This window comes from Myotis daubentonii, chromosome 20 (assembly GCF_963259705.1).
Source record: "Myotis daubentonii chromosome 20, mMyoDau2.1, whole genome shotgun sequence".
Classification (NCBI taxonomy): Eukaryota; Metazoa; Chordata; class Mammalia; order Chiroptera; family Vespertilionidae; genus Myotis; species Myotis daubentonii.
Window position 1 is genome coordinate 5,832,719 of NC_081859.1, and position 24,527 is coordinate 5,857,245.

General features: G+C 42.7%; 1 protein-coding gene and 1 long non-coding RNA gene across 6 annotated transcripts in view; both read left to right on the plus strand.

Annotated features, from left to right (window-relative positions):
- ENAH (ENAH actin regulator) overlaps positions 1 to 24,527 on the plus strand; it is a 107,537-nt gene that overhangs the window by 61,668 nt on the left and 21,342 nt on the right. For all 5 annotated transcript variants that reach the window (XM_059677281.1, XM_059677280.1, XM_059677283.1 and 2 more), the window contains 2 exons: positions 13,602 to 13,686; positions 24,108 to 24,397. In XM_059677281.1, coding sequence (XP_059533264.1) covers positions 13,602 to 13,686; positions 24,108 to 24,397 — 375 coding nt within the window. The remainder of the gene's footprint in view (positions 1 to 13,601; positions 13,687 to 24,107; positions 24,398 to 24,527) is intronic.
- On the plus strand, positions 18,127 to 18,957 carry LOC132222493 (uncharacterized). The gene is made up of 2 exons (XR_009450242.1): positions 18,127 to 18,246; positions 18,570 to 18,957. It is a non-coding gene; the product is annotated as an uncharacterized LOC132222493 (long non-coding RNA).

Here is a 24,527-nt window from a genome sequence, read left to right on the forward strand (position 1 = left end):
GTAGGCTTGGCGGCCTGAGAGCGAGGAGCAGCTGGGAAGCAGCAGATGGACTGTGTAGGGCGTGGGCATGAGAATATGGATGGGGGGGCGGGGGGACCCTAAGAGGCAAGGCTGGAAAGTTTGGGAAGGACCTTGTGTTCTTGCTGAGGAGCGCGCATGTTACGTGGTCGGGGGGACAGTCATGTGATGTGATTCATCCGGCTGGTGCCTCAGACCAGATGTAACGGGTTGGTATGTGGTTACAAGCATGGAGACCAGATTAGGATGCCGGGGTGGTAATCTCGGTGAGAAAGATGAGGCCTGAAGTGACGCCGCCCGGAGAGGAGAGGAACCGAGAGAAGAGGGCATGACAGCCTTTTATTTAGTGCCTCTCTGCCTGCCCAGCCAGAGTTCTGGGCCTTCGACCTGTGTTCACCTTTAGTCACGAAAGCAGCTGTGAGGCAGGAATGACCTGTTTCCGGGTGCCCGCTGTGCGTGTGCCAGGTCCTGATTGGGCACCTAGATGACTGATCATCTGTAATACAAGGTTGGTGGTGGTGTCTTTGTCGTAGAGGTGTGATTCAGGGCTTACGGAAGGACCGGGCTTCCCCAAGGCCCACCGCTAGACAGGGCCATAACAGGCATTTGTGCCCAGATCTGGTTTTACCATTCATCCTCTCTCCATATTTCAGTGAGATGTAGTAGACAGGCCACGAAGGGGAGAAATGTGTCTACTGGCCAGAGATGGAGAGGAAGAGGATGGGACTCCTGGGAAGACGTGACAGATTTGATTCTAGACCAGTGATGGTGAACCTGTGACACGCGTGTCAGAGGTGACATGCGAACTCATTTTTTTGGTTGATTTTTCTTTGTGAAATGGCATTTAAAGATATAAAATAAATATCAAAAATATAAGTCTTTGTTTTACTATGGTTGCAAATATCAAAAAATTTCTATATGTGACACGGCACCAGAGTTCAGTTAGGGTTTTTCAAAATGCTGACACGCCGAGCTCAAAAGGTTTGCCATCACTGTTCTAGACATAGCACATTTGGGGTACTTCATTAATACTTTTTATACAGAAATCATATCTATAATAATAAAAGCATAATATGCAAATCGACCCAACAGCAGAATGACTGTCCGGACAACCACGCTATGACACGCACTGGCGCCAGGCCAGCCAAGGCGGGTGCGCTGTGATTGGTCGGGGGCCCGGCCATCACCCCATGATCACCCCGCAGAGGGAGGCCCAGGCCACCAACCAATGGGCTGTGGCGGGTGGGCGGGGCCTCCCTCTGCAGGGTGCGATCGATCGCGGAGCCCTGGCTGGGTGGGCAGGGTCTACCTCTTTGGGGCGATCCATTCACGGGGCTCCCGGTCTGTGAGAGGGCGCAGGCCTGGCTCAGGGAACCCTCCCCCACTGAGTGCATGAATTTCATGCACCAGGCCTCTAGTCTAATAAAATCATGTGACATTGGATCCCCAAAAGATCCCAAAGGTAACCTTGGATTGTGTCTTTCACTTTGAGCTTTCCTAAATCCACAAATCTTACTGGGTAAGTAACATTTTTGAAACAGATTTTTGGGGTTGTGGGACAGTTTTTTTGTGGTTGCTTCACTCTCATACTTGCCTCTTCCAGAGCCTTTCTCATTTATGAATTCCTGGGATAGGATTGTACTTACTAACGCAAATATTAAGCTTCTGTGTTTGGGACTAAAACTTACGAGCTCTTGGTAGAGAGAAACTCATCGAAAGTCATTCAGAAGTTCTAATTAACTGTGTTGACATTTTAGGGAATTTTGGATCCTGTGATTGTGCCAAGATACTGATAAGAAAGTTTAGGTAGTCCTCGTACCTGACATGAACATGAGTATTTAGATGTCCTTGATTATTTGAGAAAGAGCAGCTCTGAATGATAAGTCTAGTTTCTTTGGACCGGCTCACTCTTACTATTGAGTCCAAGGGGGTTAGTTAAGAGAATAGAATAAAAGGGTTTCTGACTCTCATTCTTGTTTCTCTGCTTCTCTGGCAGTTGAGCATCTTATAATGTACTAGGGGCCCAACACACGAAATCCGTGCACGGGTATGGTCCCTAGGCCTGGCCTGCAATCAGGGCTATTTTCCCCAGCTGCCGGCAGCTGGCCACTCCCACCTGCTGCCACCCACCCAAGTTTCCCATTCATCATCGGGCAATCGGAGCCCGCCGGCCAGGGGAAGGAACCGAGGTTGGCTGGCAGGCCCCCATCGGGCAATCAGGGCCTGCAGGCTGGGGGCAGTTCCTGCGTTGAGCGTCTGCCCCCTGATGGTCATTGCGCATCATAGCGACCGGTCATCCCGCAGTTCGGTCAATTTGCGTATTACCTTTTTATTATATAGGATGGTCTGGTAGTCTTGCCTGGCCACTTCAGTTCTCGTCAGGCTTATATCATACAGCAAGCTTGCAATTGAACTAAGGGTGCTGCATTGAGCTGAGGATGTCACCCACGATTACTTCCATGTTTTTCTGCATGAGAATAATAATTTGTATGTAACTACTTGTATCCCTGAATCTTAATCATATTTGTTGCCCATAAATTAGAGAAGCAGTTGCTGGATGTTAGATGTTAAACAGTTAAAATTGCAGATAACTTTTTTTAGAAAAATAAATATTTTTATTGATTTCAGAGAGGAAGGGAGAGGGAGAGACAGAAACATCAACGATGAGAGAGAATCATTGATCGGCTGCCTCCTGCACATCCCCTACTGGGGATCAGGCCCGTAACCCGGGCATGTGCCCTTGACCGGAATCGAACCCGGAACCCTTCAGTCCCCAGGTCTGCGTTCTATCCACTGAGCAAGGGCAGAAGAAATGTCACAAAGTAATTGTGGGCATCGTCGTTTTAGACAGAAGCTGCTTCTGGGTTTGGCCGATGAAGTGCATGAGCTCCGTGCCGTGAGAGGGAGAAGGGCCAGGCGCCAGGGTTCCCATGGAGAGGCGGGCGCTGTCCTGGTTTAACCGGGACAGCGCTGGTTTTCCCCGAACCGTCCTGAATGGCCGCGCATTCAGAGCCCTGGCCTCTGCAGCGCCTCCGGTTCTCTTTCCTGCTGAAACGCGCTCCTGGCCTTTGGAAGGGCGCCAGGTCCCGGCTCTGCCCTCCCCGCGGGCGCTCGGTCACGGTCACGTTGGTATGATCGGCGGAGCCGCTTCCTTCGTTGTTCACATTCAGTTCTCTCGTCGGAAACTGGAGCCCGGCAGAGCCCCGCCTGACCAGAACTCCGGCTCCCAGCGCAGCGTTTTCTTCTCCGAGGGAAAGGAAGCTTGCTTTTCCTGGTGGTGCTTCTTCTAGACATGGAAGCAGGGCAGAAAGGCAGAAAGGGAAAGGAACACCGCCTCAGGTCCCACCACCAGAGGCCGTTCCTTTTAAGATTCCCTGGAATGGGACAGTGAAGGGCATGGAGATACTTTTCAACTTGGTGTTGTAATCATCACTTCTCAGAGGAAGAACACAACACTTTTTTTTTTTTTAATTGAGCTTTTCTTCACGTGCCATGCAGTTCACCCATTCAGGGTACAACTCAGTGGTTTTCAGTGTCTCACAGGGGTGTGCAGGTAGCTGCGAACACTTCATGAACATTTTCATCATGCCTGTGCCCTTAAGCCATTATCACCACCCCACACCCTTACCCGCTCCCAATTCCTCCATACTTCTCAGCTCCTGGCAACCACTAATTTACTTTCTGTCTCTGCCAGAGAGTTTATATAAGGACTGAGGATATACATACATACATAAGTACATATGTGTGTGTGTGTGTATATGGATATATATGGATATATATACACATATATACACATACATACATACATACATACACACACACACACCCATATATATACACACATATATGTATATAAATAGATATATAATATATATGGTATCTTTATACGTAATACAGTATACATAGTATCCCCCCCAAAAAATGCTTACACACTTTAACAGCTGATAACTCAATTTTTTTTAAAAAAAAATTATTGATTTCAGAGAGGGAGAGAGAGATAGAAACATCAATGATGCCAGAGAATCATTGATTAGCTGCCTCCTGCATGTCCCCCACGGGGGATGGAGCCCGCAACCTGGGCACGTACCCCGACCAGGAATCAAACCCTGACCTCCTGGTGAATGGGTTGACGCTCAACCTCTGAGCCACACCAGGTAGGCCAGATAGCCCCATTTTAAAAATGAAACGTATATTAATAAACACGGCCTTTTATAATGATTCAAAAAGTGTTCACACCTTTTGGGGGGGGCACACTATATATTCTCAGTCCTTGTATGTACATGTATATATACGTGTATATCCATATGTATTCTCAGTCCTTGTATATATATATATATGTGTGTGTGTATATATATATTCACACACACACACACACTTATACACACACACATATATGTCTGGTATGTATATCTTCTTCATCCATCTGTTGATGGACACTTAGGGTGTTTCCATACCTTGACTATTGGGAATAACACTGGAGCGCGGATATCTCTGAGATTCTGTTTTTCTTTCCTTTGGATATACAGCCGGAAGTAAGACGGCCAGATCATATGGTCGTTTTCTCTTCATATTTTTGAGGATCCTCAATACTGTTTTTCTCAGTGACTGTGCCACTTTCCATGTCTATAGTCCCTGACTTTTTTTTTTTAAATGGAGGCAGCCATACCAGTGCAGTGTCTCCCTCCAGGCGACTCTAGACACCTTAAAACAGTGGTTCTCAACCTTCCTAATGCCGCGACCCTTTAATACAGTTCCTCATGTTGTGGTGACCCCCAATGTCATTGTTACAAATTGAACATCATTAAAGCATAGTGATGAATCACAAAAACAATATGTCATTATATATGTGTTTTCCGATGGTCTTAGGCGACCCCTGTGAAAGGGGTCGCGACCCACAGGTTGAGAACCGCTGCTTAGAACCAACACCAACACTTTTGCTTCCATTCCCTCTCAAAAGTGCATCTCCTAGGACTTTGCAACCATGAAGGTCATACCCGGGGCCTTCCTAGCAGTCAGAAGTGCGGACGTTGCTAATTTGGATGCTGCTTTTGTGCGCGAGCAGGCCAGCTTTCCCGAGTGCAGATGGGATGAGAGCCAGCTTTGAGCCAACGCTGCCTCACTTAATCCTCGGAAAAGACGCTGAGATGGCTCCTCTCCCCGCCACGAATTGCCTGGGGACTGACCGCGAACAGTGGAAACCTCTGGTGGTTTGAAACATGAATGCTGAGGGTCTAGTGTGGTGATGACAGGTAGCGATAGAATAGAGTGATGCTGGTCACGTCGCAACAGCCTGTCACTTCCTGCTACTCGTATGTCACCCAAGTTTCTGCATTTCCCTGCTCATGCGAAACACGTGACGGTAAAGAATGTTAAAAGGCAGGGGGAGCCGTAACCGGTTTGGCTCAGTAGATGGAGCGTCGGCCTGCGGACTGAAAGGTCCCAGGTTCGATTACGGTCAAGGGCATGTACCTTGGTTGCGGGCACGTCCCCAGTAGGGGGTGTGCAGGGGGCAGCTGATCGATGCTTCTCTCTCATCGATGTTTCTAACTCTCTATCCCTGTCCCCTCCTCTCTGTAAAAAATCAATAAAATATATTAAAAAAGAAAAGAAATAAGTGAACCACCAGCACACGACTATTGTAAGGGGAGCGTAGCTGGTGGCGATGGCCATTTCTCTTCTCCTTACGTCTAAATACATAACAAACATTGCTTTTTGGATACACGATCCTCAGTTCGTGTTTTTCTTGAGGGCCCATCCTAATTTATCTCGGCCTGAAGCCTATTTTAATAGGGCTCACGTAAAGGGGGAAAATGCCCTTTCTAGGCGAAATGTGAGATCGATGGAATATCGATGCTGAAACGAATTCCGCTGTATCGTCACGCTGCTGAATTTACTTGTCTGGACAGGGAATGTTCCTTCCGATAGTCCACCCTCCTCCCTGGCTGAGCCCGAGAAGAGCTAGTAGCATCAATATGAAGCAGGAAATGCTGTGAGCGGCACGCATAAGATGCAATGAATAATTTAGTATCTCTGGGAAATGCAAGCTACAGTAGAATTCAAGCAGCCGAATCAGAGTGGAGATCAGTAATTTTCTGACGCGATGGTAAGAAGTGAAAGTCAGTGGGATGGTGCATAATAGTTTGACCGGTGACAAGATCGGGAGTTTGGGTTTAAAATGTTTTGTCTCGTGCAGTAACAATGCATTGTGACACTTGGCAGATGACTTTTTTGCCAAAATGTTGGGTGATGGACCGCGGTCATTTCTCTGCTGTCAGAGACGAGATAATGTCTCGGGTTTTTCTTGTAAGTTTTCCTATTTGCCTTCTGTTCCCCACTCCCCATTAATATGTGAATTCAAGGGACCGGAGGGGTAAACCTTGAAGACTGGGCACGTTTATTTCATAAAGGCTTCGTAGGAGTAGCCACTTGCAAACATGGGTAAGGCAGAGTGTTTCAAGGTTTACATTTAAAATGTAATTATTGAAAAACATCTAAATTGTTCATCTCCTTTGGGATGATCGCATTAGCGTGGTAGCCGTTTTATATGAATGCCTGTGGTCTTTTTTGGTCATGACTGTAATATTGTGCGTGTGACTTTAATAATAGATTGGGTGGTTGGAACGACCTAGCAAAGGGGATATTTATCAATCTTTGTGTTTGAGAGTATCTGCTGAAAAAATAGTTTTAAAACAAGGTTTATACTTAATTGGACTATATTAAATCTAATTTTTAAATGTGATGAAAGCATCTTGAATTTTAAGATTCATTACCATTTTCAGCTGTGCATTCTTTAAATATAAACTGGTTTGATTCTGATTCTGTGCAGACTTTAGTTAGTATAAATCATATTATTTGAAGAATACAGTTTTAGAGGAAATCTAAAATACTTGTCCTGTTTGCCTTTATGTAGACTTTTTAAAGTCGATCTATTTCTACCCGGTTAATTGTTTCTGGTTAATAACAATGGAAAAAAGTCTTTCCCATGCTGAAAAGAATTTCTATAGGATTATATCGAATGTCGCTAATTATAATACTAAAAAAAAAAATCTGATCTTGTTTTTTTCCACCTCAATTTTGAATGTCACCTTGATTTTATATAAGCCCTTCCCCTTTTCATAAATGATCACCTCTTCTCAGTGAGTTTTGTCTCATAAAGAGAAGTTACTTCATTAATGCTTAAGGAAAATTTTAATGTAGATAGCCTAAATATTAAAAGGCTATTTGATGTGGCCACACATTTTAATGGTACATTGTCAAATATGTGTACATATATACTATTGAGGGGGGAAAAAGAACAATAAGATGTGGCTTGGCAAAACAATGAATAGTTTTGATGTGTTCCAAAGTGGAAAGCAAATGAAGATATTCTTATTTTATAGCCGCATATAGAGAACACTTTACTTGCTGTAGGCTGTTTAAAAATGGCTTTGGTCTTTTTTCCACTAGTAGATAGACATGAGTATTTCTTGTGTTCAGTTTAAGCATTTCCCCTAAAAAAAATTTTTTTTTTCAGCTGCAAATTCTCCTACATGAGCAAGACTAAAAGAGAGGGTAGCTATCATGCCATTCACTCCAATGGCCAGAGACCTTGACTTCCGGTAGCGCCGCTGTATTTACTTTTAAAAACATAATTGTCCTGCATAAATCGATTGCACTCTCCGATTGTATAACTCGGGGAAATAACGAAGCTGTAAGTGCCTCATTCCAACTGTGGCTCCCAGGCTTTCCCCCCAAATAAGATTACCCACCACTTTTTTAGAAAGGGAATGTTCGAGAGGTTAACGTTGATGAAATGCTAGTGCTTCCAGGAGGAGGGTCTAGACAGGAATTATGTTATGAAAAACATGTTGAACCTTTCCAAGCGCCTTCTAGTGTATGTCAAGTTCTGCAGATGGCCCCGTGGTCCGATGGAGCTTCTAACACCCAGCTGTCTGTTGCAGCCGCGAGCAAGGTTGCTGCTACCCAGGACAGCACTAATTTGCGATGTATTTTCTGTGGTAAGCAACGTTACTTAGGTTTACATTCCTTTTTCAAGCTGTGCTACATGCTGATCGCACATTGCCATCACTTCCGTTCCCTTAGGGCCATGGTCTGGTTTGGTGGTATTTGGGATAAGGCAGCTTAGCTTCCTGATGTATTATTTTTTTTATGTTGTGATATTCGTTGTGGTTCACGTAGGCGATGTGAGTTTCTGAGTTTGGCATCCTTTAGCGAGGATTGATTTAGAATTAGCATCTTAAAACTTGACTCCCGGTTCCCTTCTTTCACTACAAGCGAGAGTGGGTTTGGTTTTTTTTTGTTTGTTTGTTCATTTTCGTCTTTAACTATTTTGTTTGAGAGCGATCTTTTCATTTAGAATTTAAGGGGAAAATTAGGTCCATGTTCCTATGATTTGGGGGATGTGCCCTGTTGGGAGGGAGCTTTTGCTGAACTTGGGTTTGTGGGTGTGCACGTCACCAGGCAGGTGTAAGCTCTTCCTTGCTTCCGTAGGTTGATTTCTGACCCAACAGCCTCCTCCTATTCCGTGGTGTAGGTATTTGTGGCTCAGGCGTGAATCTAGGCTTTATGGAGCGTTTTCTTTCACTCTCCTATGCACAAGTGTGTACGTATATGTATTGTTTGTATAGACAAACCAGACATGTCACTTACCCCAAATTCCAGTTAATCAGATATACGCGTATCCTTATCCTTACACAGGCCGTATCTACACACACACACGCACACACACACGTCTGATTTCTTTTTATCTTCATTTGATTCTAAAACTTTCTGTTTTGAAAACCCAGGTTCAGAAAGTAACTTTCAAATCAGAGCTTTTTTTTTTTTTTTTTTAACTCATGTATACTTTCTTTTTTTTTTTTTTGACTCCCATATACCTGGCCAGATTTTTAAATGAGAGATAAAATGATCTACTGCTAGAATTTCATATAAACAGTTTAACTGTGTACATAACGTACTTTATGCATGTGACTCAAAGCTTTTGATGTGATTCTTCAGTATTCCTGGCCTTGTTTCTTTTACCTATGAAGAGAATTATTTTAGAATTTACACGTTTGCTGGTTTAGGCAAAGAAACGTGTGTTCTACATTTCCACAAATGAAAATTCTAGTGTGTTTCTTGGTATATTTAGTGACTGCTCCAGGTGACAGAGTGAGCCTCTTGTTTGGCTCTTTATAAATCCCCCCACTTCTCCCCAGAATCCACAATTATTGCAGATTAAGCGTTTCATCAGTAACTTTTAATTCTGAATTTTCTGCCTCCTCTTGGGGTTTCTTCCAGGCCCTCTTTTGAACTAGCCATGGATGATGATTCGTATGTGTGTTCTTGGGACCCTAGTCTTTTTTGAAAGCCTACTTGATGTTCTATATGTGCTCCTGAATATGTTGAGTTCCACCTGCAGAACAATTGCACGGTTTACCCAATTGCAGAGAAAGGCTTGATCGAGCCTTAATAGACGTGAATTCTTTAAGTTGTAAAATTATGTGTTAAAAAGCAGATTTCCCCCCCTTGTTATCTTGAATTGTACAAACAGTATAATTACCAGATGGCTAAGCTTAAACTTGATTGTATTGTGTATAATAACACCTATTTGTCTTCTGGTCCTGTGTTTTTAAGTAATCTGTGGCTAAGTGTGAAATTATATTTGTGAAAATTAAAATGTTGTAGTAATGAAATGTTGCTTTAGCCAAAACTCAGTATTGAAGTCAAGAGTGAGTTGCCATTCATTCCTGGCTCAGAGAGAAATTCTCCTCTGACTTCCATCATTCATACAATACCATTTCAGCGACATGGATGCATTTTCTTTATTAGAAATTATAATTCACGCGCTTTGCTATATGAATTCTAGCCAGGAAAAAAATGAAAGTCAACCATTGGTTTTGACGGTGGTAATGGGAGAGGAAACTAACCCTCAAATAGCTATTCTTTTATGATAATATAGTAGGGACAAGCAATGACCTGTTTCTTTTTTTTTCCCCAAAAGAGAACTGTTAACCCGCACATGATGCTCATAAAATACAGTCATTTGCCCACTGGTTAGGGAAGGGCCTTATCTGCAGTCTGTGGGGACACAGGCACTCCTGTAGGAATATTGTGAAGTAAGCGATAGCTATGTTCTAGAAAATACAGTGGCAGCGGACAAGCCTTACCCGGTCCTAGTCGCTGCTTCCTGTTGAGTGTTGGTGCCTCTGGTGGGACTTAGGAATTGTCTAACCCAGCAGAAGGCTTGACAAGAAGGCGAAATGTAATCGTGCACCTGAAGTTCGTCATTTACCTGGAACTCTTTTATTTAGTGCTGATGATATATTGATATCATTTTTACATGCACACGACTTTCACTGTGCTCGCGGTTGTGACTTGACAATATTGATGAAGAAGCAGCAAACACAACCCCCGATTAAATATATAGAATGCTCCCCCTCCCTGGCCCCCAGTTAAAGACTGTCTATGGAAAGACACAGAGAGCCACAGAGGGAGAATTTTCGGTGGTTCTTGGATCGAACTCCCCTCCCCCACCCAAAAAGGATCTTCCATGAAGTTTTCCCCTTGCTCCTCAGCTGCATGAATAAACTATAGTAAGTTGTTTTTATCGTGAGTGATATCAGCCAGGAGAGGAACTTCTTTTAAAACGAATTTGCTGCATAAACTTTTCACTCAAAACAGAGTCCAAGTCTGTGAATTGCTAAAAAATAAAAAAAAATCTTTTTGTCCTTCAGAGTCTTTTGTGAGTTATGTCAACTTGTGTTAGTTTATTTGACAGTATTTATTTATTTACTCGGGGATTTTTTTTTTTTTTTTTTAAGAGGAGATGTCAGAGGCCCATCTGTCTGGCATGTTATTGTGGCCCCCTTTTTAAAATATATATATATATATATAATTGTTTTGTTTTTTTTAACAGAGTGGAAGGGAGGGGGATAGAATTAGAAACATTGATGAGAAAGAAACATCGATCAGCTGCCTCCTGCACACCCCCCACACTGGGGATGTGCCCGCAACCCAGGCACATGCCCTTGACCGGAATCGAACCTGGGACCCTTCAGTCCGCAGGCCGACGCTCTATCCACTGAGCCACACCGGTTAGGGCCTGAGGATATTTTTCATTGATTTTTAGCGAGAGTAGAAGGGAGGGGGTGAGAGACAGAGAGAAACTTTGATGTGAGAGAGACACATCAACTGGTTGCTCCCGCCTGGGGCCGAGCTTTGAGCCTGCAGAGGAGGCGCGTGCCCTTGATCAGAATCCAACCCTCGACCCCTCAGTCCATGGGCCGGCGCTCTAACCACTGAGCAACCGGCCAGGGCTGTTCATTTTTTTTTGTTTTTTTGTTTGTTTTTTTTTAAAAAAACCTGTTTAATAAAACCAAATGGAATTGAGTTGAAGGTTTCGCGTATCTTCTTGAATTTATATATTTGAGTTAAGATTTACATGGATAGATTTTAATACATTATTAGTGTTATCATTGCGACATATGCCTGCCCTAGATGTAGGAATCGTTGCCTTCTTCTTGTAACCTTCTGACGTCCAGCTGTTTAATTATTCGAGCAGCCTGAGGTTTTCACTTAAATACACAAACAGTGTTTTATAAAACTAGTTCAACCACAGTAGCCTTGTGCGTTGCCCATGTAGCATTTTTGGATAAATATAACTTCAGACCTATATAAAATTCTTCCCCCAAATTACTTATATTTCCTCAAAGTTGCCCTCCCACCTTCTTCTGCCCCAAAAAGACGAGACGTCTTTGCCCTGTAACGTGTTAAACATTAGCGTATGGCTTAACTATGGCAGGATTTTTATGTTATTATGTTAATTTTCTAAAGAAGGAAAGAATTCCAAGCTGTTCGCCAGCCAAGTTCTATATTCTCATTTATGCAAACAGTTAAGTGTCTATTTTATTTTAACTTAAAATGATTTTTTTTTATTTTGTTGTTGTTACTGATGACATGGGATTAATATATTTTTATATTTCCTTCATGTGGTTATCAAAATAGCAGACTCTTAGGAAACCTAATGAGATATATCACTGCGCTTGCCATCTAGTTTGTCTTTAGAGGACAAATTAATGATGAATGTAAAAATATGTGTAAAGAGATGAGGAAAAAATTAGTAGGTAAGTTCAGATCGAATTATTGTATTTTTTTTTTTTTTTACATGGGATAAACCAGTTCTGTATGATTTTGAATGAGCCTTATTCTTCTGGTGGTGGCATTCACTCCACTAGTATAAAATACTTTGTGCTGTGACTTCGTAGATGATAAGAATTTACTTTAGAAGCGTTTAATAACTGTTTTTTTTATACTAGTGGTTTACGAAACACTTTTAAAATATCTGCTAAGAGGCACTTGCTGGCACACTGGAATTCATAGACATGTACAGCATGTCAGTACTCCTATATTTCTCTCCAAGAGTGGAAGATAGCTACTTCTTTATTCTTTTATTTAATGGATTAGATTTCAAAACTGGTCTTTTGTAATTGTCAGTCTGTTAGATCCAGCATTTATCTCATTTTATGACACATTTAGTTTTTCTATCCAGAGACATTAAAATGTCCCATAATTTAGTGGCATTCTTCACCAGATGCTAAAAATAGTCTGCCTTGTACATGACACATAAGAATGGATGGTCATTAAGGTTTCTCATGGCGGAACCATGCAAATTTGAATGCAGGGTCTGTCTTTTTTTTTTTTTTTTTTTAATACCCCAGATGAAAAGTAACATTACCTCTGTTACCTTAACAATTCAGACAAATAGGTTAATTATATATTAAGCTTAGCCAATGTTTTGTTTTTATTTTATTTTATTTTTTACCAGCGCTCAATGCCAGGCCATTAAAATAAGAAGGGAAGCTTTAATTGAGCAAATTGGATAAATGCACTAGCACAGCGGTTCTCAACCTTCTGGCCCTTTCAATACAGCTCCTCATGTGGTGACCCAACCATACAATTATTCTCGTTGCTACTTCATGACTGTCATGTTGCTCCTGTGATGGATCATCATGGAAATATCTGATAGGCAGGATGGTCTTAGGCGACCCCTGTGAAAGGGCCGTTCGACCGCCAAAGGGGTCGCGACCCACAGGTTGAGAACCGCTGCACTAGCATATATCACTCTAATAAGAAGGTTCTCATGCTCTCTCTCTCCTGTTTTGCATTTCCAGTGTTCTATTTAGGTGAGTTTTGAATCCCGATTTTTTTTTTTTCCCTCTTCATTTTTTTAAAGTTCTCCACTTCATAAGCCAGTCCTCCGGGGAGAATGTCTCATTGTCTTAGAAATGTCAAGCCGAGGCGCCTCCCCAGCTGCTCATTGACTACGTGTTTGCCTCCAGCTCTTCATCTATAAATGTTCATTTTCCCCTCATTGTGGATGTTTCCCATTCGTTTCAAGTAAGCCTTCGGATATGATGGCAGTATTACGTGTGCGGTCTCTCATTTGCTGTTGTGTTACGGAAAGCTTACGTTTTATTTTGCTAAGCAAAACGAAGATACATTGGTGGCTCTGTGATGGTTTTTATGTTATGCTCGTGGTCTTGTCTCTCGCCAGCTAAATATCCAGGTAATGTTTACCTATAATGTTCTTCCTCCCTTTTTAGGGCCAGCATTACCCAGACAGAATTCACAACTTCCTGCCCAAGTTCAGAATGGCCCGTCACAAGAAGAATTGGAAATTCAGAGGAGGTAAATTTATCAGTTCTTGTTTATACTTTTTCATTCTGCTGTGGGAGGTCAAACTCCAAACATCCTCCTATTGAAAACAGATAATATCTCATTAGTCACTGGAAGGTCCAGAATTTTATTATTACACCATTAAGTGCTGTAATCACCAATAATGAACGAAAAGATTCTTGCTATGCTGGACAACAGATGTTAAGAGAATTACAATTTCCTATCTGCTTAATCGAAAAAATCGTATCTGTGTAGGTGTAGATAATTTTAAACAGCATGGACATGTCTTTGTACCTCCAAGAGTCTTATTTTTAAAGTAGTTATATATTAATCCGCGATCATTGTGGCTTTCACGGGACCAACCTAACTAGAAAGTTGAAATAGTGCTGGCCATTTGCAGAAGGCGTTGAACTTGAGAGACTACCATTGGGTGTAGCAGCGGAAGACAGAACCGTTCTGTTGATGACGGAACGGCTGGTGGAGTGAGATCAGTAATGCTATCTTCATTATTTCAGTGCAGTTTATAAAGATGCTAGGAATCATGAGCAGAACCTCGGAATGGTAAGCTACTTTGTAACCAAATAGTTTTTTAGAGTTCAGGTATGGTCGGTAACTAAAATTGAGCTAGTCGAGCCATGTCTCATTTTAAACAAGTGAAGACGTGTTGGAGTTGTATGAGACCGGTCACTGGGGGGTCACCCTGTTCTGGGCAGTTGAGAATCGTTGTGTGGACGGGTTTTACCAACGGAAAAGCATTTGTTCCAGGACAAGCCAGCATTTCTTCTCGTGACCTTCGATTTGGCTCTTAGATGTGAAACATTCCTCGTATTCTCCGTGTTGTCTTCATACGTGTTTCCCTGACAAACAGAGGAATCTCTTGCCATGTTACGTGTCTGCTGTGTTGGTGTAAAACTACTTATCTCTGAGGAGGGCTCTTTAGAATCTCCCAGAATGTGTTTTTTTTTTGTTTTGTTTTTTTTTTTTGGCCAAAGCCTAATTATTCAGGTAGATTACTCCTGAAATAGCCTCCAAATTTGGTGAAAATCTTATCTAACTCTTTGGAGTGGTGCCATCATGAACAGATTTTATAAATAGAACTAAGTTTCTATAGAAATAGGAAAGCTCAAAAGATGTAATCATTTCAGTTCCGTATCGAGAGTTTTAAAGATTGTTTTTTGAAAATACTTTTTTTTTTCTTTCAGAGAGGAAGGGAGAGGGAGTCGGAAACATCAATGATGAGAGAGAATCATTGATCGGCTGCCTCCTGCACCCCCGTTACTGGGGATCGAGCCTGCAACCAGGGCACGTGTCCTTGATCAGAATCGAACCTGGGACCCTTCAGTCCGCAGGCCGACGCTCTATCTACTGAGCCAAAACTGCTAGGCCCCATATTGAGAGTTTTAAACATACCAGAATAATTCCAAGAGTTAGGTCACCTGATATGGTTGACCATGCTGAGAGCGTTTACAGTTCGGATGGAGGATTTGGGGTGACATCGGGATAGAGATATAGTAAAAGAAGCAGATGTAAAAAAAAAAACGACTAATTTTTAACACCAGATTAAGAAAACATTGTTCTGCCCTGACCGGTTTGGCTCAGTGGATAGAGCGTCGGCCTGCGGACTGAAGGGTCCCAGGTTCGATTCCGGCCAAGGGCATGTACCTTGGTTGTGGGCACATCCCCAGTAGGAGGTGTGCAGGAGGCAGCTGATCGATGTTTCTCTCTCATCGATGTTTCTAACTCTCTGTCCCTCTCTCTTCCTCTCTGTGAAAAATCAATAAAATATATATTTTTTTAAAAACTACACACACACACACACACACACACACATCACCAGGAAAATAATGAATAAAAAATGATTATAGTCTTATTGGGACTTAGCCACATGTAGAAAACTAGGAAGAGCCAGGAGAAAACCCAAAACATAAAATCCATAATTTCGGTGAATACACAGTGGGCAAGCAAGTAATCCGAGACCGTGGCCCCGGGCCAGGGCGATGCGGGATAGAAACAGACACCATCCCGGGGACCGCTGGCTCTGCGGGTCACAGGTGGGTGATCCCGGGCACAGAGGGTTGCCAGGAACCCGCGGCGTGCGAGGGTAGCTGGCAGCGAGCGTCGGGTGCATTTTCAGTTGTTATGCAAACTCCGTGCCTCCTCGATGTCTTCTCTCCAGACGAAGTGCCAGCCCTAGCAGTGCTCATCGGAACTGCGGGTTCTTCTGTCTGTGTGTAAGTGGATCCCTGAGGGTTTGAACATGGGAGGTGTTGTTCACGTTGCCGGCTTCTTGCGTTGAAGACTGTAGCGTGGTCGTTTTGAAGGGTGAAATCCCCATTTCTGAAAAATTGGTATGGGGGTTTTTCTTTAAGTTAGTTCCTGTCCACAGCCATGCTCAGACTCTTCTCCTTTTAGGTAACCCTTCGGAACCAATGTCTTTCCCTCTCCGCATTAATTGCATCTCGATTCCTTCCCTCTCCACCCATTCCCTTTTTAATCTCAACGAAATTTGCTTTGTGTCTCCCACAAACCTGCTTCCCATGCTGCTTCCCCTCCCAGGTTAAATTTCCCACCTTCCTTTCAATAATACGATGGTGTCTCTTCTTTTTGCTAATTCTTCTCCCTTTCTATTCTTTTCTGTGCCTCTTTTTTTTTTTCCTTTTAACTTGTGCAAGATTTTAATGTAATTTTTGTACCTCTTTTTTTATCGATAGATATGAGGCGTTGCACTCAGCGCTCCCTTTCCTTTCTGTACACAGGATACCCTTTGAAAAATTAATGATTTGGTTGGACGTTGTAGTTTTCTCGTCACTCCTGTAGGCTGATGGCTTCCAGAGCTGCAGCTCCCACTGTGGTCATGCGCGTGAGGTCCAGACCCAGGTCCCCAGATAAATGCGGTCAGTAGTCGTGGATCCTTTTGAGAATTTGGTGAAAGCAGTAGACTGCTGCCCTCTTCTGTCCGGACCCCAGCCCTTCCCGTGTGTGTGTGTGTGTGTGTGTGTGTGTGTGTGTGTGTGTGTGCGCGCGCACGCATGCATTTACATGCAAACCTGCATACGGTTTCAGACGTTCACAGACCCCCTGACTTCCGACAGTGAGAATTCCTACATTTGGGTCTCCTCCTGACACCTCCGTTTAACCCTTGTGATTTCGTTCTTAATGCAGATTTCTCCTCTTTCATGTTTCAGCTGAGAAAGTCTGTTACTATCCTCATTCACAGTCTCTCTCTATACCTTGTTAATTTCCCCCCCGAAAAGCCATTGCGATTCTCATCACTAATAGCTGTCTCCAGTATTTATTCTCTTCTGTACTGTTACAGTTTCTAGGTGATCTTTCTGTATTTTGCCAAGATCCCTTTCCATTAGTCCTACTTTATTCCTGCGAGGTTAATTTAAAAAAATTTTTTTTAATTTTTTTTTTTTGCACACAACAAAGAAAATCTCACCCAGTACAGGAGGGTCTAAAACAGGGCCGGGTACTCTGCTACATGGCCTGGCTCCTGTCCTCATGTTAATCCCCAGAATGAATGAATCCCTTTGAAGCATTTTTACTTTTCGTGATTTCCTAATAACACTAAGTACCTATGCTTCTGTTTTTCTATTTCTTTATTGATCAGCTTATAGATAGTAGCTGTTAACTCTCCACAGTGAAAAAAGGAAGATTTCTTCCCTTCCCTTCCCTTGCCAGTGATTAGTTCCACTGTTGGTTTCTTTTTCAAATCGAATCTGCCTTAGTCTCTCTAACTCTCCACTTTTTTAAGAGGAATAGAGTTGTTTTGCACACTTTCCTGCCCCTTTTCTTCCATTCTGCTACCTGGATTTGGCAGATGAACCGCTTATTTATTTTCAGGGTTGTACATTGGCATTTGCAGTCTTTCTAGAAAGGTCATTAAACTTAACATTTTTTTAAATTAAAAATTTTAGATGACAGTTTATACTCAATATTATTTTTTTACTTGTTTCTGTCGTATAGCATAGTGGTTAGCCAAACATACACTTTATAAAGTGTTCTCCCTAATACTTCCATTTCCCACGGGGCACCATACATCGCTATTACAATATTAATGACGATATTTCCTGTGTGGTACTTTACAAACTGGCATCAATCTTTGCCTTTCTGTGTGTAGGTGACCTCACCCCTTGCCCTTGAATTCTTTGAAACCTTCGTATTAACCATTGGTAGTCTGTTTTCATAAAGATATGTGACTAGATACGATTTTTAGTGTTTTGGATTTTTATCCCATTTTATTTAGCTCAATTCTTAGTAAACCTTTTCCAAGACTTACCCAAAACTCTTAGATTTTTTTAAAAAATTTATTTCTTTAACCATTTCGTTCTCTCTGATTTCTCTGGTCTTTTTTGGGGGAGGGGGAGGTTTGTACTGGTCAGATGCTGGACCGCCTGTGTTTTTCCCAATGATACTTTTCTCTTTTGTGCCTTTTCTTGTGCCTGTATTCTTGGTGATATTTTTAACTATATATTTTAGAGCAGTACCATCCAATAGAAATATAATATGAGCCACATATGTAATTTAAAGTTTTCCAATAGTCATATTAGCCACAGTCAAAAGAAATAGGTGAAGTTAATTTTTTTTTTTTTAAGACCTGTTTCCAATTGTGGTTTTATTTTTTTTTATTTTATTTATTTATTTATTTATTTATTTATTTATTTATTTATTTATTTTTAAATATATTCTATTGATTTTTTACAGAGAGGAAGGGAGAGAGACAGAGAGTCAGAAACATCGATGAGAGAGAAACATCGATCAGCCGCCTCCTGCACATCCCCCACTGGGGATGTGCCCGCAACCCAGGTACATGCCCTTGACCGGAATTGAACCTGGGACCCTTCAGTCCGCAGGCCGACGCTCTGTCCACTGAGCCAAACCGGTTTTGGCAGGTGAAGTTAATTTTAACAACATATTTTATTTAACCCAGCCTATACAAAATATTATCATTTCAGCCTGAAATAAGTATACAGATTGTTAAGATCTTTTACATTCTGTTTTTCATAGTGAGCCTTCAAAATTTAATACGTGTTACACTTACAATACGTTTCTGTTGAGACTAGCCCTGTTACAAGTGCTCAGGAAGCCAGTCTTCGCCAGGCGTGGCTCCCGAATTGGACAGCACCGTAGCAGATCTATTGAAAATTTAATTTTAATCTCTATCAGCCTTTTTGGGGTAATTATGGCTTTTTCATCATAGCTTATTCTGCATTCGTAATTGTATGACGAGTCTCTCTTGTTTGTCTACCTTTGCCTGAATTATCTCCTTATGGGGCTGTATTATTTATCGTTTTACGGAAATATCTGGTAATCTTCAGTGGTCCATTTATTTAAAAAAAAAAAAAAAGTTAGTTTGAATGCTGTGACTACTGGCTTTGGGTTTCCTCGTCTGTCGGTAGCATCCTTCCCTGACTGAGAGGGAGGCCTGGAAGTGGGCAGTGGGGCCCGGAGGCCTGGGGACTTCTGATAAGGGGGTGTTTCCGGGGGAAGGAAAAACAAAATAAGCAAACAGAACATAGGTTGCATGATATGGTTGACCACGCTGAGAGCGTTTACAGTTCGGATGGAGGGTTTAGGGTGACATCAGGATAGAGATATAGTAAAAGAAGCAGATGTAAGAAAAAAATGAGTAATTTTTAACACCAGAGTAAGAAAACATTGTTCTGCCCTGACCAGTTTGGCTCAGCGGATAGAGCGTCGGCCTGCGGACTCAAGGGTCCCAGGTTCGATTCCAGCCAAGGGCATGTACCTTGGTTGCGGGCACATCCCCAGTAGATGTGCAAGAGGCAGCTGATCGATGTTTCTAACTCTCTATCCCTCTCCCTTCCTCTCTGTAAAAAATCAATAAAATAAATTAAAAAAAAAAAAAAGAAAGAAAACATTGTTCTACAGGGCCCGTGTGCTCAGCCGTGAGTCATGTAAGTGGATCTTGCGGATGTACTCAAAGTGGTGTTAGGATTCGATGGGGAGAGTGAGGAGGGAACGGTGGGGGGGTTTCATGGCTGTAGGAATTAGACCATTTGTGCAGGAGAAAGTCAGTACGTAGCACCTAAGTCTGAAAAACAAAGAAGTATTAGTTGTGAAACAAGTTACTGGACTTAGAAGCATGAGATGAATACCAGTCAGTGTTGAAAGCAGTTGCTTCCGGGAGCAAAATCCGAAGCGAAGGTGGGGGACAGGATTCCTGTTTTGTTATAGTATGATTTGGCTTTTTAAGCTGTGTGTGCATTTTATAACTTTAATCTCTTTTTATTTTGAATAAGCCTGACACTGAGTTTGACAAAGTGAATGTTTACTATAGATGGTAAATCTTACTAGTCCAATAAATACCTTTATAATCGTAACACGGCGATCGTGTAGTTTAGTTTTCTATTCCTATGTGTATGATTTCGAACAGGGGTGGGCAACCTTTTTGTGAGTGCGTGCCAAAACCAGCGAAATCTCTGACTCAGAATTCTTCTGCGTGCCAACCCTGATTGTTTGAGAACATGTTACGCCTACTTGATATCTCTTAAGGTGTACGTATGTGAAGAACCTTGAAGAAATAATAAAATTCATTCGAGCGACAAAAACACAGTATATGATGATGAAAAATACATTTACTTTTTAACGTATACATGTACACTGATAGTCCCACAGAAAACTTTATGACTCCGTTTAACATTATCAGTGGGACTTTTGCTGCTGCATCACTGATGACAGAGGTTTCACATCAGGTTTCTATTTCGTGACCTTCAGAGATACGCACGAGCTACTACTTTCATCCGTCAGGCTACTCCTCTTACGAGATTTAACAAAATTCATCCCTGAGAACAAAGATTCACCACTGTAAATGGGAGATTCTAAGAGAGGGTTTCGCGTGCCAGTAAAAGTGACTGGCGTGCCAGGGGTTGCCCGCCCCTGGTTTCGAATATCCGTTTTTGATTCCTGCTCATTAATATTTGGCGTCCTCGGCTGGCTGTGATGAAAAGACATATTCTGAGAAACGTGAGTCAGTCCTATGTCAGTCTCCACGTAGAACTTCATTGAGTTCATGCCTATAAATAGCTCCCCAGTCACCCCGACTCTCTGAACGTTATAAAAGGGGGAGCGGGGAGCAGTAACTCAGAGCAGACGCAGGGAGTCGGAGCCATGAAAGTGTACAGGTCCCAGTTCAGCCTCCAGAGGCAGGATGGACCCAAAGTTGACCGCCTGCTCTTGTAAGTATGGTCCCTTGTCCCTGGTCTCGGCAGCTTTCTGATTCCAAAACGTTAACTGTCTTGTTTATATTGATCCTTTTTCGTTTGTATACGAACAGAGATGTGAAAGGCCCGCATTACATATGGAAAGAAAACCATGTTTATTCGGTTTTATTTTCTGACAAATGTCAGTAATATCGGAGCCTTACTGGATGGTATCAACCCAGAACATTCTTCCTCGTCTGCCCTCCTGCCTCATTATGTCAAAATGTCAAGCGCTCTTTATTTCCCGAACACTCTTCGTGACAGGGAAGGCTGAAGGAAATGCAGTTTTAAATGTTGCTATTTATGTTTTGCTCGCTTTAAAAAAAAAAAATCAGTCTTGGAGTCAACATACACGAAGTAGGTGTTTGAATACATGCAAAGGCTACTAATCTCATTGGCCAGGGCTCTGTACATGTCTTTCCATGTGTGGACGCCTCTTGGGGGACTATTATGACATACGGGCCAATCTTCGCAAGTTAGGGCACCCTTAATTGTAAATACCATCATTCAGTAATTCTTTGAGATTCACTTCTCTCCTACCTGGCCTTCAGCTCTTGGTGTTACAAGCATTGTATTGCTTAGAGAAGTAACCATTTATAGTAAGAAATGAACTGTCGTCTTAGAATGCTCTGTGGTTCAACTGTGATCAGTGACCACATTATCATACATACGAATAACACTGGGTATTGATTTAATCAGCAGAAATCAGTATTTTCCCCTCTCCTCTGTATTGGGAGAGAGGCTTGTGTGTGGCGCGGGAATTGGAGAAGATGTTTTCTTATTAGAAAGCCAGTAGATCAGCGGTTCTCAACCTGTGGGTTGCAACCCCTTTCGGGGTCGAACGACCCTTTCAGAGGGGTCGCCTAAGACCATCAGAAAACATATATATTTACATACTGTTTTTGTGATGAATCACTATGCTTTAATGATGTTCAATTTGTAACAGTGAAAATACATCCTGCATATCAGATATTTACATGACGATTCATAACAGTATCAACATGACAGTGATGAAATAGCAACGGAAATAATTTAATGGTTGGGTCACAACGTGAGGAACTGTATTAAAGGGTCGCGGCATCAGGAAGGTTGAGAACCACTGCAGTAGATAGTATCTAAAGTTAAAACGTAAGAAACGTCCGAAGAGCTGACGGTCATTGTCTCCGACGTGTGGGAAATGGGTGGGAAGGCGGGAGCCCAGGATGCTGTGAAATAAATATAACGTGTGTAAGATGAAGCTGACTTTTTAGTTTTTTGGAGAGTTACCTTTTATAAGCAGGAATGTCATTGAGGTCCCGGTGGGGACTTGGGGACATTTGATTTGCTCTTTGACATACGTGTGTGGGAGGTAAGCAGCAAGCCGTGTGTTTTAGAACCACACCCAGTAGGCCTCTGTCGGTTTTTAATAGAAGAAGAGCAGTAAGGATGGATGTACTCTACTGGTTACTAAAGAAGGTATATATCAGACACCAAAGCGTCAAGATCCTGGTACCCACACTAGACAAACACACTTATGAACCAAAACACGCTAAAAGTTCAGAAATAGTCAACATAGAAAGCTGGCGTCTTAAATCAGGGCTCGCCACGGTTCAGTAAGTGATGTATGGGGTGGAGCCCCACTTCACATCTCAAACCCAAGATGAATTTCAGATGAACTAAGGGCTTCATTGTGCAAGTATTAAAAGAAAGTGCCTAAGAAGGGTCCCAGGGCAGGTCACGGAAAGGCATAATATGACTGGATTTTCTCCATGAAAATCAAAAGCCCTATGACAAAACGAAGCTTGTATCTTTTCACCTAGCTAATACGTCTCAGTAGTGATGCTTAAGATGCAGGTAGAAAAGGCTTCCAAGGGGAATGGTGATAAAACCTTCGTTGCAGTGGTAATAACCGTATCAGGCTAACCCAGTGGTCGGCAAACTCGTGAGTCAACAGAGCCAAATATCAACAGGACGACGATTGAAATTTCTTTTGAGAGCCAAATTTTTTAAACTGCAACTATATATATATATAGGTAGGTACATTGTTATTAACTTAATTAGGGTACTCCTAAGGCTTAGGAAGAGCCACACTCAAGGGGCCAAAGAGCCGCATGTGGCTCGCGAGCCGCAGTTTGCCGACCACGGGGCTAACGTGTCCTACTATAGGCTGCTTAAATTATGATCAGGTAAACAGTGGGATGCTACACAGTCACGAAAAATACAGATGCAAAACTATACTTAGTGCCTTAGGATACCTTTTACAATATATCAAAGGGGAGAGAGGAAAACATTTCAGAATGGTAGGTCAGTATTGCATTTTATTTGCTTTTTTAACGTTTATCGTTTTATATAAGGAAGAGTCTGGAAGGATGAATGCCAAAATGTTAGTTATAGTTCCCTCTGCATCTGAGACTTCAGATAAACTTTATTTATTCTTACTTAACTATGGGGCTTCCCCCTCCTCTTTTTTTTTTTTTTTCCACTCAGGAAACTTTCATCGAGCTATCCTTAAGACTGGCCATTGCATTTTCTGAAATTTTGTTTTACTTGTGCAGTGACGATTTTGTGTCATGCTTTAGGGAAGGACATTAAAATCCAGAAATTATTTTTTCTCTATGAGGGATTAAAATAACTCCTTGGTGATGAAAGTGGATGCGTTATTTGGAAAATGCATTGATCTGCAACACGTTCTTCATGACAAGTACAGAATAAAGTGAGATATTAGCGTGACGTGCTGAAGCGGTCAGCCAGAAGTGACCCTACCAAGAGAAATTATCTGCATTTATATGAGACTGATAGGTCACCTCTATCCAAAGGGGCCCCTATCAGGTGGGGTGGGGGGGGGGGGCGATGTTGATTGCACGCACTCCATCACTTTGTATTTGAATCAGAAATGAGGTGCACACAGGCTCATTGCAAAAGAAACAGGTTTTGTTTGTTTGTTTTTAAATATATTTTATTGATTTTTTACAGAGAGGAAGGGAGAGGGATAGAGAGTTAGAAACATCAATGAGAGAGAAACATTGATCAGCTGCTTCCTGCACACTCCCTACTGGGGATGTGCCCGCAACCCAGGTACATGCCCTTGACCGGAATCGAACCTGGGACCTTCAGTCCGCAGGCCGACGCTCTAACCACTGAGCCAAACTGGTCAGGGCAAGAAACACGGTTTTCATGAGTCGCCGTTGCTACCTGTTACAAACTTTTTTTTTTTTTTTTTCATTTCAGGCAACTTCAAGAGCAGCAGCGGCAGAAGGAGCTGGAGAGAGAAAGGATGGAGAGAGAAAGGATGGAGAGGGAGAGGCTGGAGAGGGAGCGGTCCGAGAGGGAGAGGCTGGAGAGAGAGCGCCAGGAGCAGGAGCAGCTGGAGAGAGAGAGACAGGACCGCCTGGAGCGGGAGAGGCAAGAGCGGGAGCGGCTGGAGAGACTGGACCGCGAGAGACAAGAGCGGGAGCGCCAGGAGCAGCTGGAGCGGGAACAGCTGGAATGGGAGCGCGAGCGGAGGATACCCGCCGCTGGTAAGACGCGGGCACACCCCTCCGTGGTCTCGGTATCTGAGCTCGGACGATGGGAGACCTTGGGTGCCAAGGGAGCGTTTGACGCTGGAGAGGCCCGGGATGAAGCCGTAGGATAGGGAATTAGGACACG